Raw genomic sequence first — 21445 nt, 5'->3', positions numbered from 1 at the left:
AGCTTCATTGGGTAGCATTATTAAAATGATTACTGACTGGAGCTATAGATTGTAGATGAAGTGCATTTCTTTAAAATTCAGCTTGAGATAAACTTGGTTAATGATTGAACCTTTCCTATTTGCCTGTCCAACTCTAGGTCAAGGTTTTAAATGGCATCTGTGACAAAACAATACGCTCTACTACGGACCCTGTTATGAGCCAGTGTGCGTGTCTGGAGGAAGTTCACTTGCCAAATGTTAAACCGGGAGAAGGCCTGGTGAGAATTCTAGAATCACTTGTTTTCTTTTAAAAAATAACAGTATCATTTATTAAATTTTTTTCTGATTCCTTATTGCTTTTGGTACAATTCTGAATAGAGTTAAATTAGATTGTCTTCCATTATGTAGTTAGGAATTGGCCATCTTGAACTGTTGACAGGTTTTATGTCTTCAAAATATAAAAATAAATACAGGTTTTAAACTGTACTCTCATATCTTGAAGGGATTGTCTTAACAGTTTTATTTTTAGGCCTTACCCATGCAAGGAGATATAAAACATTTACACAAAGGAAAGATGGTCTCTGGGTACAAAACATCTGTTCTGAAAGTCTGTATTAGCACTTAGGGTGAATGTGAGAAGAGATGGTTGAAAGAAATGATTTCCTTAAAAAATGTCCAGAAATGTTTCTTAAGTGACATATGAGCCCTATAACAAGAGGCCCTGAACATACAAATAGGTGGAGATACCTGGCTACCTGGATCTGTGCCTTGATACCTAGATCTTCCAGCATCAGGCATGATTAATTTGCTGAGATTTAAGTGGAAGAAACTGTGAGGCTCCCTCATGAGCTTTTCAGGGCTGTGATTTTGAGAGAGCTGGGTTTCCTCATCTGTCAGAAGTGAATAGTAATGGACAGCCTGGCTGGCTCAGCAGTTTAAGCACCCGCCTTCAGCCCTGGGCATGATTCTGGAGACCTGGGATGGAGTCCCACGATCCCTGCATGGAGCCTGCTTCTCCCTGTGCCTCTGCGTCTCTCATAAATAAATGAAATCTTAAAAAAAAAAAAAAAAAAGGAGTGAATAGTAATAATGACTGCCTCACAGAGTTGTTGAAAGTATTAAATTAGATGATGAGTGCTGGGTGCCAGCTGCTAGATACATCGTTCCCTTGCATTCATTCATTGGTGGCTTGCAGATACTGATAAGGAGGAGGACGAGGAAGGCCTAGTGTGTAGATAGCTGTGGGGAGGCACCAAGGCAGTCTCTGCTCTCAGGAAAACAAAAATCAGCCAAATATCGACAAGCTCATGTTCTTAGTAAGGAGTAATTCACATGTTGAGACTTCTTGGCTTCAAGGTGAATGATGGATTAAAGTAGTTTAAGCAGGGAAGACTTCCTGGAGGTGAGTTTATAGTTATGTCTCAAAGCAGAGAAATGCCCCCAGTGGCAGAAGTGGCCTCAGATGGTAAAGTTACATAAGTAAATGCTTTGGAAGGAGGAGTCCCATAGGTTGGGAGAAGTGGATTCTTCGGTGAATGAAAGAAACGGGAAAGGGGAGGAATGGAGAGAAGCTTGAAGGTGTAAGCATTTGATGAGATTCTCATTAGAGAGTAGGGTGGGTTGCTGAGGAAGACAAGTCCAAGGTCAAAATGATTTCTGAGGATGATCTACATTATTGCAAATTCAATACCAGAGTGAGCAACAAATCTTTTCCCCATCGACTGTTTGCCCTCCACCCACCACACCATCTTATAAAAGTTTAATAAACATTTTTTATATGTGATACAGTAGACGGTGGCAGTGTTTCCTCTCTGGTATGGTATTCGCCTCTGAGTTGGCTTACCAGGCCTGTCGGGGGAGCGTCTTTGTCTTTATGCTTCCCTTAAAATGGAAGAGTGCCTTTCCTAATAGACTCCCTATGTTGTGTTGCTTTAATAATCTTTGTGCATATATCCTGGTCTTCAGTGGCTTAAACAAGTCACCTCCATGATGACTGCTGCTCCCACGTTTATCTGAATATAGTGTGTCACCGGACAAAGAGATGGTCAGGAGAGAACGGTCCTTGTTTGAAATGCCTCATTCATCCGGCAGGTCTGAGAAGGTGCCTTCTGAGTCCCCAGAGTTTTATAACAAAATTCTCTGTGCCCAGAACACAAGTTACAATACCAGAGAGATCCAGCCCCTGATTTCTTTCATGAGCAGTTCCCTTTGTTTGCTCTCCTTCTCTCTTGTTTCCCAGTGTTTCAGGAGGCCTAAAAAAAATGAGTGTTGTTCTGAAGGGCTTGCCTTTAATGTTTTATAAGATGAAGTCTCCCCGGCGGCTGTGTTTTCTAAACTTTGGAGTAATGAGTTAATGTATTTGTGACTCCCTCTAGGGCATGTACATCAAATCAACCTATGATGGATTGCACGTGATTACTGGAACCACGGAAAACGTAAGTGGACGTATCCGTTGAATGTAAAAGCCATTATGTGTTTAAGCACACGTGACACAGAATCCCTCTACTTGGGGCTGCAGCGTGTGCATCCTATTTTATTATCTGTAGTCACTGTGGGGGCCGTTGTGTTCATTTCTGTTGCTAGGACGCTGCTTATCACCAGCTGTCATGAATTTATTATTTAAGTTGCCTTTTATTGCTGTCATTCACATACCTTGCCCAGTTATTACCCACCCCCCCACCCCTGTTAATTATTCCCTTTGCTCCTTGGAAGTGTTAACCCGTAAGTATAAAAACAGTGATCTCTTGTTGTTGAAAACCATTCTGACAAGAACTGGGATTGGTAGCCATATGTGTAAAATACAGTTTTTTGTTGTTGTTGTGTAATGGAATTTATATGTATCACCAAAGCGGCTATTTTGGGATTTTTACACAACGTAGATTCTTTTTATAGAGTTGTGTTTTGTAATGTTTGGCATGATACTGAAATTTCGGGTTTTTTCTTCCCCCCGATCTTTTGAATAGAAAAAGCAGGGCTGTTTCTACTGGGAGAGTCTTTGTATACTGTTAACTTCCTTTTGGAAAGGCTGCTCCATGAAGGGTTTTTCCTGAACCCCTCAAAACATTTTGAATTTGTAAAGAGTAGAGCCAATTGAATGCTTTCTTTTTGCAATCTACAATATGGCTAGTTTTTGATGACATTGATAGGAAGCTAAAAATGTTTGAAATGGCTTCTTGGATCTGTATGAAAGAAGCACGTGTTTGTGGAACTAATCTGCTATTTAATCAACTAAAACAAGAGGAAATAATTCCTAAAAATAGAAGAAATTTGGTAACTCCTCTTCTAATCTGGTGGAAATACATGTTGAATTTTGAACTTTAGCTGCTAGGTCTTTTGATAAAATAAAATGGCATAATCTTCGATGAGGGTTTGTGACACAAACTTGATTTTTGTAGCAAGAAAGAAATGACATTGCTCAAGGCAGTGAATTTTAAGTAAGTTTTGTGATTCTGGCAGACAAATGAGTAGAAGATGGTGGTATCTTTAAGCATTCTTTGTCGAGCTACAGTGAAAATCACTGAGAAGCAATAGAAATTTTTATAGCACATACATGATAAGCAATAACAGCATGGGAAGTTATGCTTTTAGGTCAGGGATGGTGCAGAAGAGAAAAATGCATAACTCATTACACAGTTCATCCCTCATTCTTGTCGAGACTTAGCATATATCAGCTGAACCATAAGGAGAACATACTTGTGTACCATTCAGTGCATTGTTTTGGGGTTGGATGGATTCAGGGGGATGGTGAAGGTCATTTCAGTTTTTAAAGAATTGAAGTCTTAGATATAAAACTAAACTAACTGTCTACTGATTGCATTGTTTAACAGCCAGATCTGATCTGTGTGGCTGCAGACTCTCACTGGTCTTCCTAAAGCAGTTTTCATCTTGGATAAATGTGTAGCTCACTGTCATATTACTACCAGAAGGCACACAGATTTCTCCTCTTCAAACCACCCCCCTGCCTCCTGTCCTTTGGTTTTAAGGATGAGAGTTGAAACAGAGACTAAACAGGCTGCTTTTGAATGAAGTGAAATGTCTAATGTAAGGATACATTTCCTAGAATTCCAACCAGACTCAATAAGACTGGGTGAGAGATTTAAGATTTACCTGGATGTGGTTGATCTCATACAGGACTATACAGAAGCCACCTAGAGACAGGTGGTTTCCATCTTGTTAAAGATCAAAAAAAGCGAAAACTTGTCTTATTCCAGTTGGCAATCCATTTGAAAATATCACTCATTCTTTTCAGTCATTGAGCTTGTGTTCACTGAGTACCTGGAATGTGCTGAACACTCGCTAAATCTCACAGATGTGGGTGAAAGGTTAGATAAGAGCCTACTTCTCAAGGGCTTAATCTGGGTATTTTACTCTAAATGCTGGGTATATTACACTTAAATGGCAGTAGAAAATGCCAGTTTCCAGCTCTGGAACAGCTTTCCAGCTAGCAGGTAAAGTTGTTGGGACTTTAGAATCAGTATGTTAGTTAGTTAGTTATGTATGAATGAAGGAATGAATGAGAGAGTGCATGCAGGGACAGGGGTAGAGGGAGAGAGAGAATCTCAAGCAGACTCTTCACTGAGCATGGAAGCTGATGCAGGGTGGAGATCATGACTTGAGCCAAAATCAAGAGTCTGATGCTCCACCAGCTGAGCCACCCAGGTGCTCCCAAAATCAGAATGTTTTAATGGAAGCATAGTGTGGTGGGTGGTAGTGGATGGAAATCACCCACTGCATTCCCTATATTTCTTTATCTTGGACTCCAGGCTGAAACAATGATAGCAGGCCATCTTAGGCCTCCAGTCCATTTTGGGGGGAGGTTACCTGAGAGGTCAGGATCATTCCAAGGTCAGCTGAACAGTATCCAGTGATTCCCTATGACTTCTTTTTTTGATGTTGTTCAACACCTTGACAGGATCCCATCCATACTTCTATTCCCTACCTCTGAGATGATGTGAGAATTAGATTAGCCTCTGAAGAATGGATGAATTATTCTCCAGGTCATCACCCTTCTGCAGAAAACCAGAACAAGCATCATTTTTCAGTAGTCTGGCTCATGGTGAAGATAGGCAAGAGCCATTGCCCCAGGGAGAATTTTGGTATTAAGCTCTCTCTTTACCAGTGTTCTGCCAAATACATCGCTTAATCACCTGGTAGGACATTTGAGAAATGAATGCATGAGGATCCCTAGGAAGGAAAGTCAATTCAGGACATTTAGGCTTGGTTTTGAAGATCGCACATCTTCAAACAAGAACTTCCTGGCTTCAGGGTCATCTTTTATAAAGTGAACCTTACCTTAAATTAATCCTGAGCCAAGAAGATTATCTGGGCTGGAGTGATTCTGATCAGACTTAGCAAAATTGGTCTATAACTATGGATTAAGCATCTGACACATGGGCAAAAAGGAGCCTAGGTGCATTTGCTGTTTTCTTTTAGTGCCTCAAAAGAGAAAGAGATTTGAGGTAGGCCATCTTCCCGAGGTGCCCATGGTGTGGTTCTCTCAGGCAAGGCCCTGCTCATTGTTATGGTGGCAGGTGAAATGTTTTGAAACACAATTGTCATAGTTACCTGTGCCTTGCATTGGATCTAGATGAATCGAAGGGAATGTTTCTACAGTTGAATGTTGCTTGCTCGTTTCCTGCTGAGCCTATCCCAACAGTTGAGCAAGAACATTTAGTGAGAATGTCTTGAGTTTGGTTGCTGCCCTCCTGACCATGTTCAGAGGTGCTATTTTTAAAAAGATAATTGTAAATATGTCTGAAGATTCAGTCAGTTACATAAGTCACCAAGTAAAATACTCTGGCCTAGATAACATTTGATGGTAATTTGAAATCAAGGGTTTTATCCTTTTCTTTGCTTTTCCTCGTAGGAGATACCTTAAACGTAGAGAGTGCTAGTTTCATTCGTTGAACAGAATATTATGGGCAAAATAGCTAATGAATAGATTATATCTAGGTATTTATATGCACAAATATGTGCAGAGAGAGCTATATATGCATGTATATATATTTGTAGATTTGTAGCAAGGTATTATTTGGGGGAATCAAAATCTGGACTTTTGATACTGAAAATACATTCATTTTAAATTCAACCTGAAAATGACGAAAATTTAAATTTGTTTTCTCTATAGAAGTCCATTTTCTATTGTCACCATTTTTCTATGTGAATAGCATTGTGATAATGAGTAAAGCAAGGTTGAGTAAACAAGGTTTAGTTTTAATAATTGCTTAAAAGGAGATGGGATGACAGGGTTACAGTGATGATCTTTACATTTTCAGCACTTTGTCAGCTTTTACAAGATATATATATATTTTTTTTTTTTTTTATTTATGGTAGTCACACAGAGAGAGAGAGAGAGGCAGAGACACAGGCAGAGGGAGAAGCAGGCTCCATGCACCGGGAGCCCGATGTGGGATTCGATCCCGGGTCTCCAGGATCGCGCCCTGGGCCAAAGGCAGGCGCCAAACCGCTGCGCCACCCAGGGATCCCACAAGATATATTTTGATACGGATCTGTGTAAGGTACTTTTTAGATGAACCAAAGGGTTGACTGTGTGTTGCACTCTTCCTGATGGGGTAGAGGAACCTGGCTGTTATAACTGACAGGTGGTCTGGACCAGCCGACCACTTATCTAGTGGGGAACATGAGTGCCCACCTGTATACCAGGCTCTACAGACCATGTAATCTTGGGATCATCTCTTAAGTGCGCTGTGTAATAGTTCTTGAGAAAATTCTATTTCCATTGCTTATCTGCAGAAGAAAGAAGAAGAAATAAAAGCAGAAAAAAATGGAAGATTTAAAAAATAATAAGTCTCTGTGTTTGTTCCTAATAGTCTCCTGCAGACAGATCTCAGAAGATTCATGCTGGTGATGAAGTCATTCAGGTTAATCAGCAGACTGTGGTGAGTTTATTCATTGAGACTTAATACTTTTAGTATTCTCTTCTAGGACTTTTAACTAAATCCAAAGCCATTTGCTTGAATTTTTAAAATTTTGCAATTTCTGTCCAATTTTTCATAATTTAAGTAGTACTGGATGAATATATTGGTGTCTGCTTATTTGCTCACAACTGATTTCCTTGAAATAAATTCATAGATTTGATTTTTCATAATTCATGAGTGAGTCCCTTCTCCTCATTTTCTTTCTTTGAAGGTGGGATGGCAGCTAAAAAATCTGGTGAGAAAATTGAGAGAGAACCCCACAGGAGTCGTATTGCTGCTTAAGAAGCGCCCCACGGGTTCTTTTAACTTTACTCCTGCTCCCCTGAAAAATCTACGGTGGAGACCACCTCTGGTACAGGTATCTGTTATGGTTGTAAACCTTTATCTGCTATCAGCACATGAACAGTATCAGATTTGTCTCCAGAAAGAAAAATTACAGGGGTGCCTGGGTGGCTCAGTCCATTAAATGCCTTTGGCTCAGGTCATGATCCCGGAGTCCTAGGATTGAACCCCACAATGGGATTCCTGCTGAGTAGGAAGTCTGATTCTCCCTCTGCCCTTCACCCCATTCATGCTCTCTGTCTCTCACTTATTCTCTCTCTCAAATAAATAAATAAATACTCTTAAAAATTACAATTTGAAGGTGAATTGTTTCAGGAATTTATGTATGTAGAATTATTCTCTAGTCCTACTTCAATGAAAATATGCATTCTAGATCTTGTACCAAACAGTGTGGCAGCCACTAGCCACATGTGACTACTTAAATAAATAAAATGAAAAGACCAGTTCCTGGACCTCATTAGCCACGTTTCAGGGGCTGGGTGGCCTTGTGTGGCTAGTGGCTGTCATCATCACTGCAGAAAGTTCATGCTGGTCCTTTTCTCCTCTCATTTCAAACACATCTGAAGATATACAGTGTGAGCACTAACCCCGGAGAGACCACATGGGGTTGTGTCCTTAGCAGCAGTCTCCCAGGGCAGCCGTAGGGACTGTGGGGATAATCCACTCAGTGGGAAGCAGTATCACTCCATTGTTTAGTTCAGAATCGGCAGCCTTGGGTGATAATCAAAAACAGACCAACTTAGAGTACTGTATAGTACCATATAATTCTAGATGAGCAGTACACTCCTTTATTGCCTGCACCTGGGTGAACTGTGCTCCATGACTAAAACCCCCTCTTGATACCATTAGTCCTTAGTGTTTATTTTTTAAATTAGGAATAAAAGCAATGACATCTTTTTTTTTTTTAAGATTTTATTTATTTATTCATGAGAGACACAGAGAAAGAGGTAGAGACACAGGCAGAGGGAGAAGCAGGCTCCCTATAGGGAGCCTGTTGTGGGACTCAATCCCAGGACCCCAGGATCACGCCGTGAGCAGAAGGCAGATGTTCAACCATTGAGCCACCCAGGTGCCCCAAGCAATGACATCTTAATGTCTTTTTATAAGATTGAGATTGCAATTTATGTATATATAACTGTCTGCAATCTTACTGTACCTCTTCAAATGGAAGGAATGGTAGTCATCTCAGGCCTTTGATTTGGACACACCTACATGTGAACCTTAAGAGGGAAGGGGGGTTGAAATAAATAACAAGATATGGAGCAAGGAGGGGCATGTAATTATAATCACTTCTTAAATAATAACTGATTAATAAATGATTTATAAGTCAATTCTTATAAATAGTTATGTCTTTAATAACAATATTAATCACACCCCAGCTGTGACAGGGCAATTCCAGTGAAAGACTCATGCTAAGAGGTCATTGGGAAGAAGCATGAAAAAGATTCACAGAGCAGCACAGTATAGTGGTTAGGTAGGGGGGCTTGGAGCCACACTTCTCAAATTCAGATCCCAGTTCTGTCACTTATTAGCTGTGGGACCTCTGAGAAGATATTTAATCTTTCTAAACCTCACTCCTAATTATTAGTATTTACTGTTAGAGAAGGCTGGGGCACCTTTGTGGGTCAGTCTGTTAAGCATCTGCCTTTGGCTCAGGTCATGATCCTAGGGGATCAAGCCCTGCATCAGGCTCCCTGCTCAGTGGGGAGTCTGCTTCTCCCTCTCCCTCTCCTACTCCCCTTGCTTGTGCTCTCTCCCACACATGCTCTCTCTTTCAAATAAGTAAAATACTAAAAAAAAAGAAAAGAAAGAAAAGAAAAGAAAAGAGAAAAGAAAAAAGAAAAGAAAAGAAAAGAAAAGAAAAAAGAAAAGAAAGAAAAGAAAGAAAAGAGTCTTTGGGCTAAGGGGTGAGGATGGCAAGGAAGGCAGGTGTGAAATCTGACAGTGAATCTAGCTGGTGACACAGGGACAGAAATTAGAAACTCAGGGAAAGCAGAGATGGTGGATCTTTTGAGCATCACTGAGTGTGAAGTGATAGAGGAAGATTCAAGTGGCTGTGTTCAGGTGGTAAGTGAAAATTATTTTTAAGGAGGCTAGAGGTAGTCCCTTTACTTCTGGAAATTCACTTAGGAAGGGCATGCTTCCCTCCTCTCTGGATTTGCCCACCCTGCTAAGACCCACCAACTGTGCAGTTTTGGGGAGGAGATGATGATGAGGGAGGAGACACCTTGTTTTGCTTCTGACCCAGGGAGAGAGCCATAGTTCAGAGGCCATTTGATAGCTTAGCTACTCAGTGTTCTCACGATGCATCCAGGATATTTTCAGAATATAAACTCTGAAAGACCAACACTCCCTGGGCATTGCTAAGTGTGTGTCATTATACAGGCTTCTTCATGCCTGGGCACCCACCTCTTGTGGGGGAGGGAGCTTCTTTCCTTCTTGTTAACATCATTAATGCAGCCTGTCCCTGGAGAGATGTCATCATTCTGTTTTTAGGCCACAGTCCTGGTAAATGAGAGTTATTTTACAGACATCATCATCAATGTTAGAGTGGAGAGTGTCTATTCTGTGCCAATGCCGTAGTTTAGCTCTGCTTCCATTGTTGAGGGTCTGCATCCTGTCCCTGTGTATTTGAGACATGCTCAAGATTGATGGACTGAGGTGGTCATCAATTGCATATTGAGTAACGTTGACTGTGTCAATGGCCAACATCTGGGTTGTAGGGATTATGTCACGGGGGAGACTAAAGACTAAGCCCCCACTTCTCTTGAGCCTGGGTGTCTCCCCCTAAAACAGAGCTGTCAGTGTGAGCACTGGCTATCCCAGTCCTTCCAGTCCTTAAAATGGAGCTCCTGGCCTCACTTTGGGGGGACTTTAGGTCTTCCATCCCCATCCGGGCTAGATAGGATCTGAGGTACCAGGGGCCAGGCACAGTTCTCATGGGGTACCTCCCCCTCCCTGCACTGGCTTTCACCAGTCATCTTCGTGCCTTGACTCTGGTATTTCCTCCCAGTTCCTTTACCAGCCAAAAGATGTGTGTCATTGTAAGTCTATAGAACAGATAAGATTGAAGGTATCACATGAGATATTTAAAAATAGGTTCTTTGAGACCAATAACATAATTAAAATTAAGCTGTATGGGTCTTACATTTTTAAAATTAACTTGTGTGGATGTGTCTTTACGATACTGAATTAAATAGCATAAGGTTGTACACTTACTATGTGACAAGCAGTGTGCTAAGCCTGTTACATGTACCATATCACTTAATTCGCCCTGTGTTGGTACTGTTCTTGTCCTCATTTATTCCCATCCTATAGATGAGACACAGAGAAGTTGGGTGGTTTGCCCAAAGATACACAGCTAATGAGAGCTATAGCCAGGATAGCACCTGGATGGAGTCCCAAGCCCATGCTCTAGTCCGTGATGGCCTTGGTACTGATTTGTATAAACTAGCTCATTCAATCTGCACTGCAGCCCTACGCAAGAGGTACTGTCAGTATAACTGTTTTTTGAGAAAGAAACTGAGGCATGGGTATTTAAGTGATTTGCCCAGAGCTAGAATTCTAACTTGACTCTGGAACTCCGAAGCCTCTACAACTACTACTACTTCTACTACTACTACTACTACTACTACTACTACTACTACTACTACTATTACTTCTCCTTCTTCTTCTTCTTCTTCTTCTTCTTCTTCTTCTTCTTCTTCTTCTTCTTCATTCTTCTTCTTTCTTCTTCTTTCTTCTTCTTTCTTCTTCTTTCTTCTTCTTTCTTCTTCCTCCTTCCTCCTTCCTCCTTCCTCCTCCTTCCTCCTTCCTCCTTCCTCCTTCTTCCTTCTTCCTTCTTTCTTTTCTTCCTTCTTCTCTTTTTTAAAGATTGATTTATTTTAGAGAAAGTGAGAGAGAATGTTTGAGCGGGGGTCTGGGGAGGGCAAAGAGAGAATCTTTCAAGCAGACTCCCTGCTGAGCATGGATGCTGGACTCTATCTCATGACCCATGAGATCATGATCTACACTGACACCAAGAGTCTGGCTGAGCCATCCAGGTGCCCCCCACCCTGAGCCTCTACTTCTCACTATGCATCTAATATTTCAAAATTCCCAGTTAATTCTGAGTATCTGAAAGAGTACAAATTGAGTGTTGCTAATAGTAGTAAACACACGAATGACCTCACCCCTCCATGTTGGTTTTGGGGAAGAAGAGTTACCCAAAAATAGTCTCTAAGTTCCCTTCCACCCTTTGCACTGGCTTCCATTTCAGACCTCACCTCCGCCCACGACAACCCAGTCCCCTGAAAGCACTATGGATACCTCGCTGAAGAAGGAGAAGCCAGCTATCCTGCATCTTTATATCCCTCCTCCACCAGCTGTTCCCTACTCTCCCCGGTACGTCATTGTCCCTGTTGGCGGTGTGCACATCTCCTGTGCGTGGAGCTTCTAAGTGGCACTCTGAAGGCCATGGGGACTTTGAGGGCAGAAGTTGATTAACCCTAGGGTGCCAGGGCTGAGTCTTGAAGTTGCAGTTGTGTTAGAAAGTGGGATCCTGGGAATAGGGGTGGGAGGAATGGGTGAAGGGGATCAAAAGGTCCAAACTTGAGTTATGAGATAAATAAGTTATGGGATGTACTGGACAGCATGGTGATTATAGTTCAACAATATTATATTTTATATTTGCAAGTTGCTGGGAGAGGAGATATTAAAAGTTCTCACCACAAGAATAAAAGAATTTTGTAACTATGTGAGGTGATGGGCGTTAACTGAACTTTTTGCAGTGATCATTCTGCAAGTATATACACATATCAAGTCATATGTTGTACACTTAAAACTAATACAATGTTTTATGCCAATTATATCTCAATAAAACCAGGGAGGGAAATGTGTGGTCCTTTAGGGGGAAGTGTAGGGATGGATCCAGGTTTCATCGGGCTTGAAACTATGTAGTTTGGTGGGGAGGGGGCTCTTTATGTAAAGAAAGCATGTGCTCTTGGAATGCCTTATTTTGGCTCCTCCTGGGATATAAGAAGAAGCTGTTTGGGGGTTCCTGCAGCTGAAGTTTCATTATGTATAAGGTAAAATCATCTCTGGGGAGGAAGAGAGTAATTTTTTTTTGTGCAGCAAATTTTGCAGACTGTTGTGTTCTTCGTAGGAAATAAAAAATATGAATATAGGTGTGATCCTCTGTATTTATGCCTGCGTGTGTGTGTGTGTGTGTGTGTGCCTATTATAAATTCTAAAGGTTGTTCCTCTCTTAATTGATAAATGGTATAACAAGAAGAGTCATATTAACTGTTACATAGGGGATTATTTAGGTATGAAATACAGGCTTATACCAATTTACCTATTAACAGAGAATTTAGCTCATTTATTCAACATACCTTTAGTGTGTGTAGTGCCTGAATCACCGTCTTACCCAAAACAGATGCAGTTCTCTTGCCCCCAGAGAACTGCCAATGTCTTAGTCAACTGTTCAAGAATAAACTGAGAAAAACATAATTATGCTATAATATTTCATAAGACAAAGTTCGGGCTGAACTTAACAGTGATATTTTACTTCATGTTGGGTTTTTTTTTTTATTGGTTTGTTTTTGTTTTAAGCTGAGTATTTGATTCTATCATGTTTCTTCCCTGGCATAAGGAAGAATTAATATCATTTTCTTCTCCCTGGTTTTGGGTTGCCCAGAACTTAGTACAGCATATAGAGAACTTACCTTAGCTGATCAGAGGCATTGGAGTTGGTAGATGGGACTCTTCCCTATCTTCACAGACCAGAGTCATGCGGTCATGGGATCGTAAGTGTGTTTAAAGTGACAAGTAGTTGCCTTTGCACATGGGGAACACAGTTTCATGATGACCACTGTGTAGGTGGTTCTATCAGAAACTAGGAGGCCACTCCCAAACTCCCAACTCCGAAAGTCCTTGTCTGGGTCTCAGTGAGGGTCACAGAAGCAGTGGCAGGATAAGGGGTGCATATATATGTATAGTAAAGGGGAAAAAGAGCTGGAGCTTTTCATCTGCTCGGGGGAGACACACATGCACACATATACATGTGCACACGTGCATACAAACCATTAATGAAGGATATTTTCTGAGGAATGAAACAGGCAAATGGTTATGGAGAATGAGTGGTGAGTCTTGAAAGCTTTGTGGATGGGGATATATGCCAGGTTTAAAAGTATAGAAGGAGATGGATTCATAAAGGGAGGAGGGGCTACGCAAGCAGGGGGTTCACTGGGAATTCAAGCAGGCAAAGCTGATCTTTAGATTATTTTTGGACTCGGTGGATGTTGTATTTTGTCGAGTAGTTTTTGCAACGATCACCTAATAGAATTTTCTAAGTTGAGAAATTTAACTAGCTGGTAACTTGGCCTCAACTAAAATTAATTTCAAGTTTTATAAAAGCTGACATTTAGAAAGAATTAAGTTGGAGTCGTTTATCCAACACTTGCCATTTTCTGTACGGAATTCAGAAAATAGACGCTCTCCACTGGGTATTATAAAGGCTCCTTTGTATTTTTTGACATAATTTTCAAATCTAACAACTCCATTATATGTCAGGTGTCGTCTTTGCTGAATCTTGGCAAAGATACTACTTTGGGCATCAGAAAAACGGCTCCAATCGTACCTTACCTTGTGATTTCCATAAGAAATAGATTCAGGTATAGGATAGAAGTGGAAGGAAAGCAGAGCTGTCTTTTCAAAGGTATATTTATACTAGTTAGACATATATGAAAAAACTATCATTTTCATTTATTTAGGATATTGCTATTTTCTCTTATTTATTAATAAGATTTCTGTGTATTTGAGGGGTAGCAGAGATTGAAAAAGGAATGCTTTTTCCTCCAGTGGAAAGGAGAATTAAAGTTTTCTTATGTTTTGTGTGCTCAAGGAAGTATGTCCTATAATTCTTCTGTATGAGAGGTCTTTGTAAGCAACTTAATTATTGCCCACTGTCTTCCAGGGATGAGAATGAGAGTTTTCTTTATGGAGGATTCAGTAAGTGTAAACAACCCGTGCCTGGTCCTAAGGGCTCCGAGTCCCCAAATTCCTTCTTGGACCAGGAAAGCCGAAGACGGAGATTCACCATTGCTGATTCTGATCAGTTGCCTGGGTATTCGGTGGAAACCAATATTCTGCCCACAAAAATGAGAGAGAAAACACCATCTTATGGTACATTTCTGAGTGTTTGTTTTGTTCTGCTATTTGTTTTTTCTTCCCTCCCCCACCCCCTTCCTTATTTGGAACTGTTGGATGAATTTGGCAGACTTTAAGGGTAATCTGAGGAAAACATAAACCTCAATGAAATTCTAAGTATGAGACCTTTATTCATCTCTCTAAAGCAAAGTCTTGTTGAATCATTACTCTCTGCCTGGCATCAAAGCCCAGTGGAGTGAGATCATGTTACAGTTTTAACTTTCAGCGCCTGGTTTTAGCTCGGAGCTGCTTTGCTGTGTAGACACACAGACTGAAGTTCAGCCGCCCTCTCCTAATTGCTCGCCACGGAAATCCGATGCTTTAAAATACTTTTCTTATTTCAAAATAATGTTATTACTTACGGTTGAGTGTGATATGGGGGAGTCTTCAGTTATAAATAAAAGGAAAGATCCTCTAATGGTCACAGACTCTTGTCAACGTGTCATGTTCCTTTCCCTCCCTTTGAAGGCAAGCCCCGGCCTTTGTCCATGCCTGCGGATGGGAGCTGGATGGGGATCGTGGACCCTTTCGCCAGACCGCGAGGTCATGGGAGGAAGGGTAAGTTTCAGCAAGCCAAAAATACACTGAAGGGACTCAGAAGAACCCAGGCCCTCATTTCAGCCCTATTCCTAATTGTGCTGCCATAAGCAGATAGAGGACCCAGCCCTAGTCCTGTCTTCTCCTCTGTAGGGTTGGGGTTGCTGAATGTCTAAGGCCCTACCTGTTTCTGGAATGACAGAATTTTATTATCCTAGTTAGTGACTGTGAATCTCCTGAGTAGCATTGCGTGCTCTACAAAGGTTGTGGGGGCGCCTGGGTGACTCAGCTGGTTAAGCCTCCAACTCTTGATTTCAGCCCCTGCCATGATCTCAGGGTCCTGGTATCCAGCCCTGCGTTAGGCTCTCTGCTCAGCCGGGAGTCTGTTTCTCCCTCTCCCTCTGCCTGCTGCTCTCCCTGCTTGTGCTCTCTTTCCCTCTCTCTCAAATAAATAGAATCTTTAAAAATAATTAATTAATTAGTTAATTAATTAAAAGTTTGTGCCATCGATGGCCTATAAGCTTCTAGATAAGTAGAAACATATTATTCATTAGGCAATCACACCCTGAATTTTATGACTTATTATTACTGGAGTCTGATTTTTGATGAATAGGCATGGATTTTTTTTCTCCTCCCTAAATCTTGTGTGAGAGAGTGATTACAATTGAAAAAGACATTGTGTTAATTCATCCCATGATCAAAGTGACTGGTTATTACACTAGTGTCAACAGAAATGTTTTTAAATAAATCCTTATTTTTTGCCAGATGATTTGGTCGTCAGCACTGGCAAGACATTTTACCACTGTTTGTGCAGTGCTGAAACACAGAGCAGGTGAAAAGTTAAAGTACAGTAGACTTTAGGTTATAAAAGGAAGAAGAAAAAAGTTCTGGAGCCTCAGCTTCCAAAATGATCAACCCCTCATGTCTCCCTGGGACTTGATAAAGTTCCTCACTTAGGCACCTAAATCACCTGAATTATAATAAAGTGGAAAAGGGAGCTGATGTCTGTGTAAGGTCCAGGATACCTTTAATTGGCATGTGAAAATCTGTGGAGCAGTCAGCAGGTGGCAGGGCTGTCCTTTGTTTAGATTTACAAATGTCAACGTCTTCATTGCTATTCTCTTAGGTTTTTAATTCCCAACTTAGCCTTTTATTTCCTTTTAGTATGAGAATTGGGGGTGGGAGATTGGGGGGCGTTAAGTCTGAAAGTGGAGTCATACTTGACCTCTTCTCTCACCTTCCATATTTCTGTCATATGATCATTTTAGAATGAAAAGGTGTCTGTCTACACAGAGGGCACTTAAAAAAAAAAGCAGCTTTATTGAGACAGAACTCATGTGCCATCGATCTGCTTACCTTGTTAAAGTGTACAATTCAGAGAGGTTTTAATACAGTCATAGAGTTGTGTGTCCACCAGCACTGACTAAATCCAGAATATTCTATCACTCCCAAAAGAAACCCCTGCAATGATTCCTTGTTCCTCCCCATGCAGCTCCTGGCAACCACTAATCTGCTTTGTCTCTGGACTTTTGTACTCTCAACGTTTCATTTAAATAGACTCCTACAATATGTGGTTCTTTGACAATGGGTACTTCTTAAAAGTAACTACCCCTTTGATTACAAAAGCAAAACAAGTACATTGAAAAACATCTAGAAGATGTGAGAAAATAAAACTCAGGGCTGTAATCTGCTTCCCCGACCTAGAAATAATCACTCGGAGCATTTTCTAATATTATCCACTTATGAAAAAAAATGTGCAAAATGGAAGAAATAGATGTTTGACAATACCATGAAAGATGACTATTATTTAAAGCATCATGTTTTCTATAATAACTGCATTTGGCAGTCCATCTTCTGGCAACAGCATGTATTCATTCCGTCTGCTGTTGTTGGACATTTAGGTTACTTTGTCCACCACCCCAATCGTAAGTAATGCTGCACTCAGCATCTTGAACATACATCTTCGTACATTTTTAGGAGTGGAATTTCTGGGTCAGAAGAATCCTACACGTTGCCAAAGTGCCCTGCATTTTTGGTTTCTATTCAGTTTCTTAACTACTCCCCTCCTTGTCCCCATCCCAGAAACTGTCTACTGGCATTTAGCCTGGGACCATTCTTCCTTGTTCAGCAATGTCTCAAGCATTGCAGAGCATTAAAATCTTTGAACCCTGTCCGTTAAAGGTGAATAGTGCCTGCCCTCCATTGAGAATGACCACCCAAGGCAACCCTAGCTTTCTAAATGCTCTTTAGGAGATGCTTCAGGATAAGAATCACTGGCCTAGAAGCACGTGCTACATGCTGCAGGCACTGAACATGGACAGATGGGGAAATTTTTTTAAATTTCAAGTGAAATTATGAAAATATCTTGCACTGGTAAAAATAGTGCAGGCTCTCTGATTTTGCTCTGCCCTTTTGTTGCCTCTCAGGTGTAAAAGCAGCCTGTCATGGTCTCTGTCTGCTTTCTACTTTCTAAACATCCAGTGGGGTGGGCCTGGCTGCCTGTGGGTCTTTGCAGCCCATCACCGGGAGGAGGGCAGGGTGTGATGCCCACATTGAGGGCATCAGAGGTGTCCACAGGCTGCCGGCCCAGCTGAACAGGGTTGCACCGTGGATGGTTATTTTAATGCCTCTCGTGGGCTTTGTCTGGAAACAGGTGAGGACGCCCTCTGCCGGTATTTCAGTAATGAGCGGATCCCCCCCATCATCGAAGAAAGCTCCTCAGCCCCATACCGGTTCTCAAGGCCCCCAGCGGAGAGGCAGCTGGTCCGGGGCGCAGACTTTGTCCGGGGCAGCAGGTGCTACATCAGTTCGGATCTCCACAGCAGCGCCACCATCCCGTTCCAGGAGGAGGGGACCAGAAAGAAGCCGGCCTCCTCCTCAGCGGCCAAGGCCTCTACAGAACCGTCCCTGCTGGTCAGCTGGTTGACTCGCCTCAAACTGTTGACTCACTGAGCCCCGCCCTGCCCAGACTCTTCCCTGTCTCCCGCTCCCAAGTGCCTTGTCTCCTCAGTTGACAACCTGTTCTGGTCTTCATCCACAGTGTTATGTTGTGACCTTATGCGATGTCATTGTGTGTTTTCCTTTGGAAGTTGTATACACCCTTCTTGCAATTTTGAATTGGATGAGAACAAAACCAGAGGATCTCACGTGTTGGCAGGAGGAGAGAAGTGAATAGAGTCTGCTTTTCTTGCTTTCTTAGGGTTGGATGACGGAGACACACTCTGTGAACTGGGGCCTTGGCCAGGAACATGGTGGCCATTACAAGGAACTGGGCCATTGTTCGTTTCGGGAGCGGGGCTGAAACTGGTGGCCATTGTCACAGATGCGTTGGTTTGTGGTCCAGCCTCTTCACCTGAAAGAGCCAGTGGAGAAAACATTTTTGTTTTGATTTTTCAAGCTACATCCCGTATTTGTAAGTGTAGCAGCTTTGACTTTGAAATAACATGTGGCATGCATTTCATGCTGTTTCAAAGAAGTGGTTGAAGTAAGTGTAGGCCTGTTACACTTGGTTATTCCCTTTTCCTAACAACCTCGGTATGTAGGTCAGTTAATAGAGAAACACATGAACACATTTAGATAGGGCTTATTACACACAAAGAAGTTTATGGTTATTTGTGAGGGGTGTCGCATTGTTATTATATATTATTGTCTTTAAGGGAAAAGAAGCTATAAGATTTGCTGACAGCCAAAGTATCATTCAGAAAGATGAAACAACAATATTTAGGTTTATGAGAGATACATCAGTTTGCATTTTGACTGTATAACATCTGTCTTCCAGAAGAAAAAAAACCAGGCAGTTCTTCAAAATTGTACATATTTTGCTAAATAGAAATCTCTTGGACAGTCTCATGGTCACTAATTTTCAACTAGCATCAGGTATTTTGGAAAAGTGTGTCTGGATATTAACTCTTGTTTAAACTGAATGTATGATATTTTGTTAGAACAGAAAAGTACTATCTTGTTAATTTAAGTGTTTTAAATATAGTTGTATATTTTTCTTACTCTTAGTCACACGTAATTGAAATATTTGTTTTGCGTCAGACGTGAAGCGAATGAAGGCAAGGGTTCAGGGTATATTCTGATTGACAAGTGACCACCACTGGCGTTGCCATGGTGGGCGCTATTGTTAAAAAACAAAATAAACCCACGCATTTTGGGATTTTAGGAATCAGAAATGGGGATGTTGAGAAAGCACGGCAAGGTAACATTACATCTGAGGTATCTTCCTAGACAGAACTGATACCCCCTGCTCAAAAACATGCCCCCCCACCCCCCTGGAATTGTTTACTTTGTTCCAGTGCCTGAAATTCAATGAATTGGAGCTTCCCCAGAGGAGTTAGTAAACATCTTCCTTTTTAAGTACCTCTGGTGAGACCAAGGGGATGAAGTCAGTCAGGCTCTTCCTGTCAGCCTCTGAGGGAGCTACAGCTGAAGGGTAGAAGAGACGGGGGTTGTGTGATTCATGAGTGCTTTAACCACAATGTAAGGGCAGAGCATGGGGTGGGGAGGTCTGGTGATAGGGCCCTGAAGACTATCATGGAAGCTATGGAAAAGGAGGGGCACCAGCCCTGGCCCATTTTACTGTTAGCTTGAGCTGGCTTTATGCCCAGAAAAGGAGATGGCAACACTTCCTCTCACTCCCTGGATTTGGGAGGATTCTTAGTGCTCCATCTAGTTCAGCTGAGTAATGAGTTAAGTAGCTTTGGAGGTCTTAGCTGGAGGTTGGCTCCTTTTCTGTGGAGAAAATACCACTCGTGATCAGATGACCATCCTCAAAATGCATTTTTAGGAGTCAGTCTTAACTACAGGCAGTGCCCAACTTAAATGACTGCACCAGGTAGGTGTTTCTGTGACCTTGTTCTCTCAAGCTCTAAAAGGAGACCAGAGAAGTTTCTGGGTCCTCTGCCTTCATTGGTCAGACGCCACAGCTTCATCTGTATTTTTATGTGGGGTTTCCTCCTGAATTGTGTTTGAGAAATAGATCACTGCTAAAAAAAATGTTTGCATACATCTCTACTTGTGAGATATATAAACAATAGTTTAATACTGATTTCTTAGCAATTAATGAAAACGACTTGCCTCCATAGTAATCCAGATTTAATGGCGGGCGTGTGGAATGACACTTTGACATATAAAACTTTAAAATTAGTGATTTTTTTTCTTTAACCCTACCAGACCCAACTCAACACCCACCCCTTTTTATAATAAATATTTTACAACACAGCTACAATTATCAATGAAAAATTATGGATGATAAAACCCATCCTCACACATAAAAGCCTCATCCACATTTACTTTTACTATTCCAAAATGAAATTCGTAGGTAGTGTAACCAGCCTCTATAGACACACATCAATTTAATGTCCTAAATGAAATATAAACAAATGCAGAAATATTTTATAGTGAAATAATCATTTTCCTATGTAAGTGTTCTAGCATGGTTGTATTACAAGGGGTGTTGAAATAATGAAACAAGGCACATATATACTTGAACCTATAGATAAAATCACCATGAATGTGGCAGCTACAAATGGAGTACAGGTGTGCTCTGTTGGCAACTCAATGCCAAGAACAGATCAATGTCAGTAATACGATTTTCTAAAATGTGGCCAATTGTTGGTAAAGCTGTAGATAAAAGTCTATGAGAGTGGGCAACCCTGTCAGGACCTTTCTCACTTCTGAGAGCTTTCTCTGTATCTTTGCTTAATAAATTTCTATCCCTTTACTCACTAAAAAAAAAAAAAAAAAAAAAAAAAGTCTACCAGAACTATACCCACACAGGGCTTACTGGGTGCCTGCCATTGTTCTAAATCTTTACCTAATGACTTTATGAGATGTCTCTGTTCTTCCCATTTTGCAAATGGGAGAGTGAGCTGAGGGTATAAAGCTGATAATGGCAGATTTGGGATTAAAATTGAAGCAATTTAGCTCTGTCCTCCTTGTTCATAATCACTTTATTGTACAGGCTTGTCTCAATTTGTAGAGTGATTAGATTTCCTGAAAGTTCCAATACATTTTAAAACTGGAGTAAAAATTCTCTGTATGTGTTTAGATAAAATGGGATTATAGACTCAGCTAATTCTGAACCGGGTTTTCATCTACATGCATACTTGGTGGCACAGTTGGACGTAATGGGGCTTGTGCAACACCCGGGCCCCACCTGTTGAGTGCCAGTAGTGGCCCTCCCCATCATCAGCACCTTACATTTCCAAAACTGCTTCTCAGGCTAGGTACCATCCTTTTGAGAACAAGTGATTTAAAAGAAATATCATCATCATCATCGAGTGTGATTCAGTCTCCATGCTGTGTTCTTGCCCATAGCCTATCTCTGTTCCTTTTTCCTTGCTTCTCTACCCACCAAACCTGATGTTCTAGAATATGTTTTATGGGGTTTCTTGTTTTTCTTTTCCTCCCCCAAAAGCCAAGCAGTTGTCGCCATCTCTGGCCCCAAGACCATGGAT

General features: G+C 41.3%; 1 protein-coding gene across 1 annotated transcript in view; it reads left to right on the top strand.

Annotated features, from left to right (window-relative positions):
- Positions 1–18991, top strand: part of CNKSR3 (CNKSR family member 3) — an 86722-nt gene extending 67731 nt beyond the window's left edge. Inside the window, exons 6-13 of the mRNA XM_072828490.1 lie at positions 138–257; positions 2355–2414; positions 6810–6878; positions 7129–7275; positions 11518–11642; positions 14215–14423; positions 14916–15005; positions 17638–18991. Coding sequence (XP_072684591.1) covers positions 138–257; positions 2355–2414; positions 6810–6878; positions 7129–7275; positions 11518–11642; positions 14215–14423; positions 14916–15005; positions 17638–17936 — 1119 coding nt within the window. The 3' untranslated portion in view covers positions 17937–18991. The remainder of the gene's footprint in view (positions 1–137; positions 258–2354; positions 2415–6809; positions 6879–7128; positions 7276–11517; positions 11643–14214; positions 14424–14915; positions 15006–17637) is intronic.
- The last annotated feature ends 2454 nt before the right edge of the window (positions 18992–21445 follow it).

Source organism: Canis lupus, chromosome 1 (assembly GCF_048164855.1).
Source record: "Canis lupus baileyi chromosome 1, mCanLup2.hap1, whole genome shotgun sequence".
NCBI classification, from domain to species: domain Eukaryota; kingdom Metazoa; phylum Chordata; class Mammalia; order Carnivora; family Canidae; genus Canis; species Canis lupus.
This window is presented reverse-complemented; position numbering and strand designations above follow the sequence as displayed.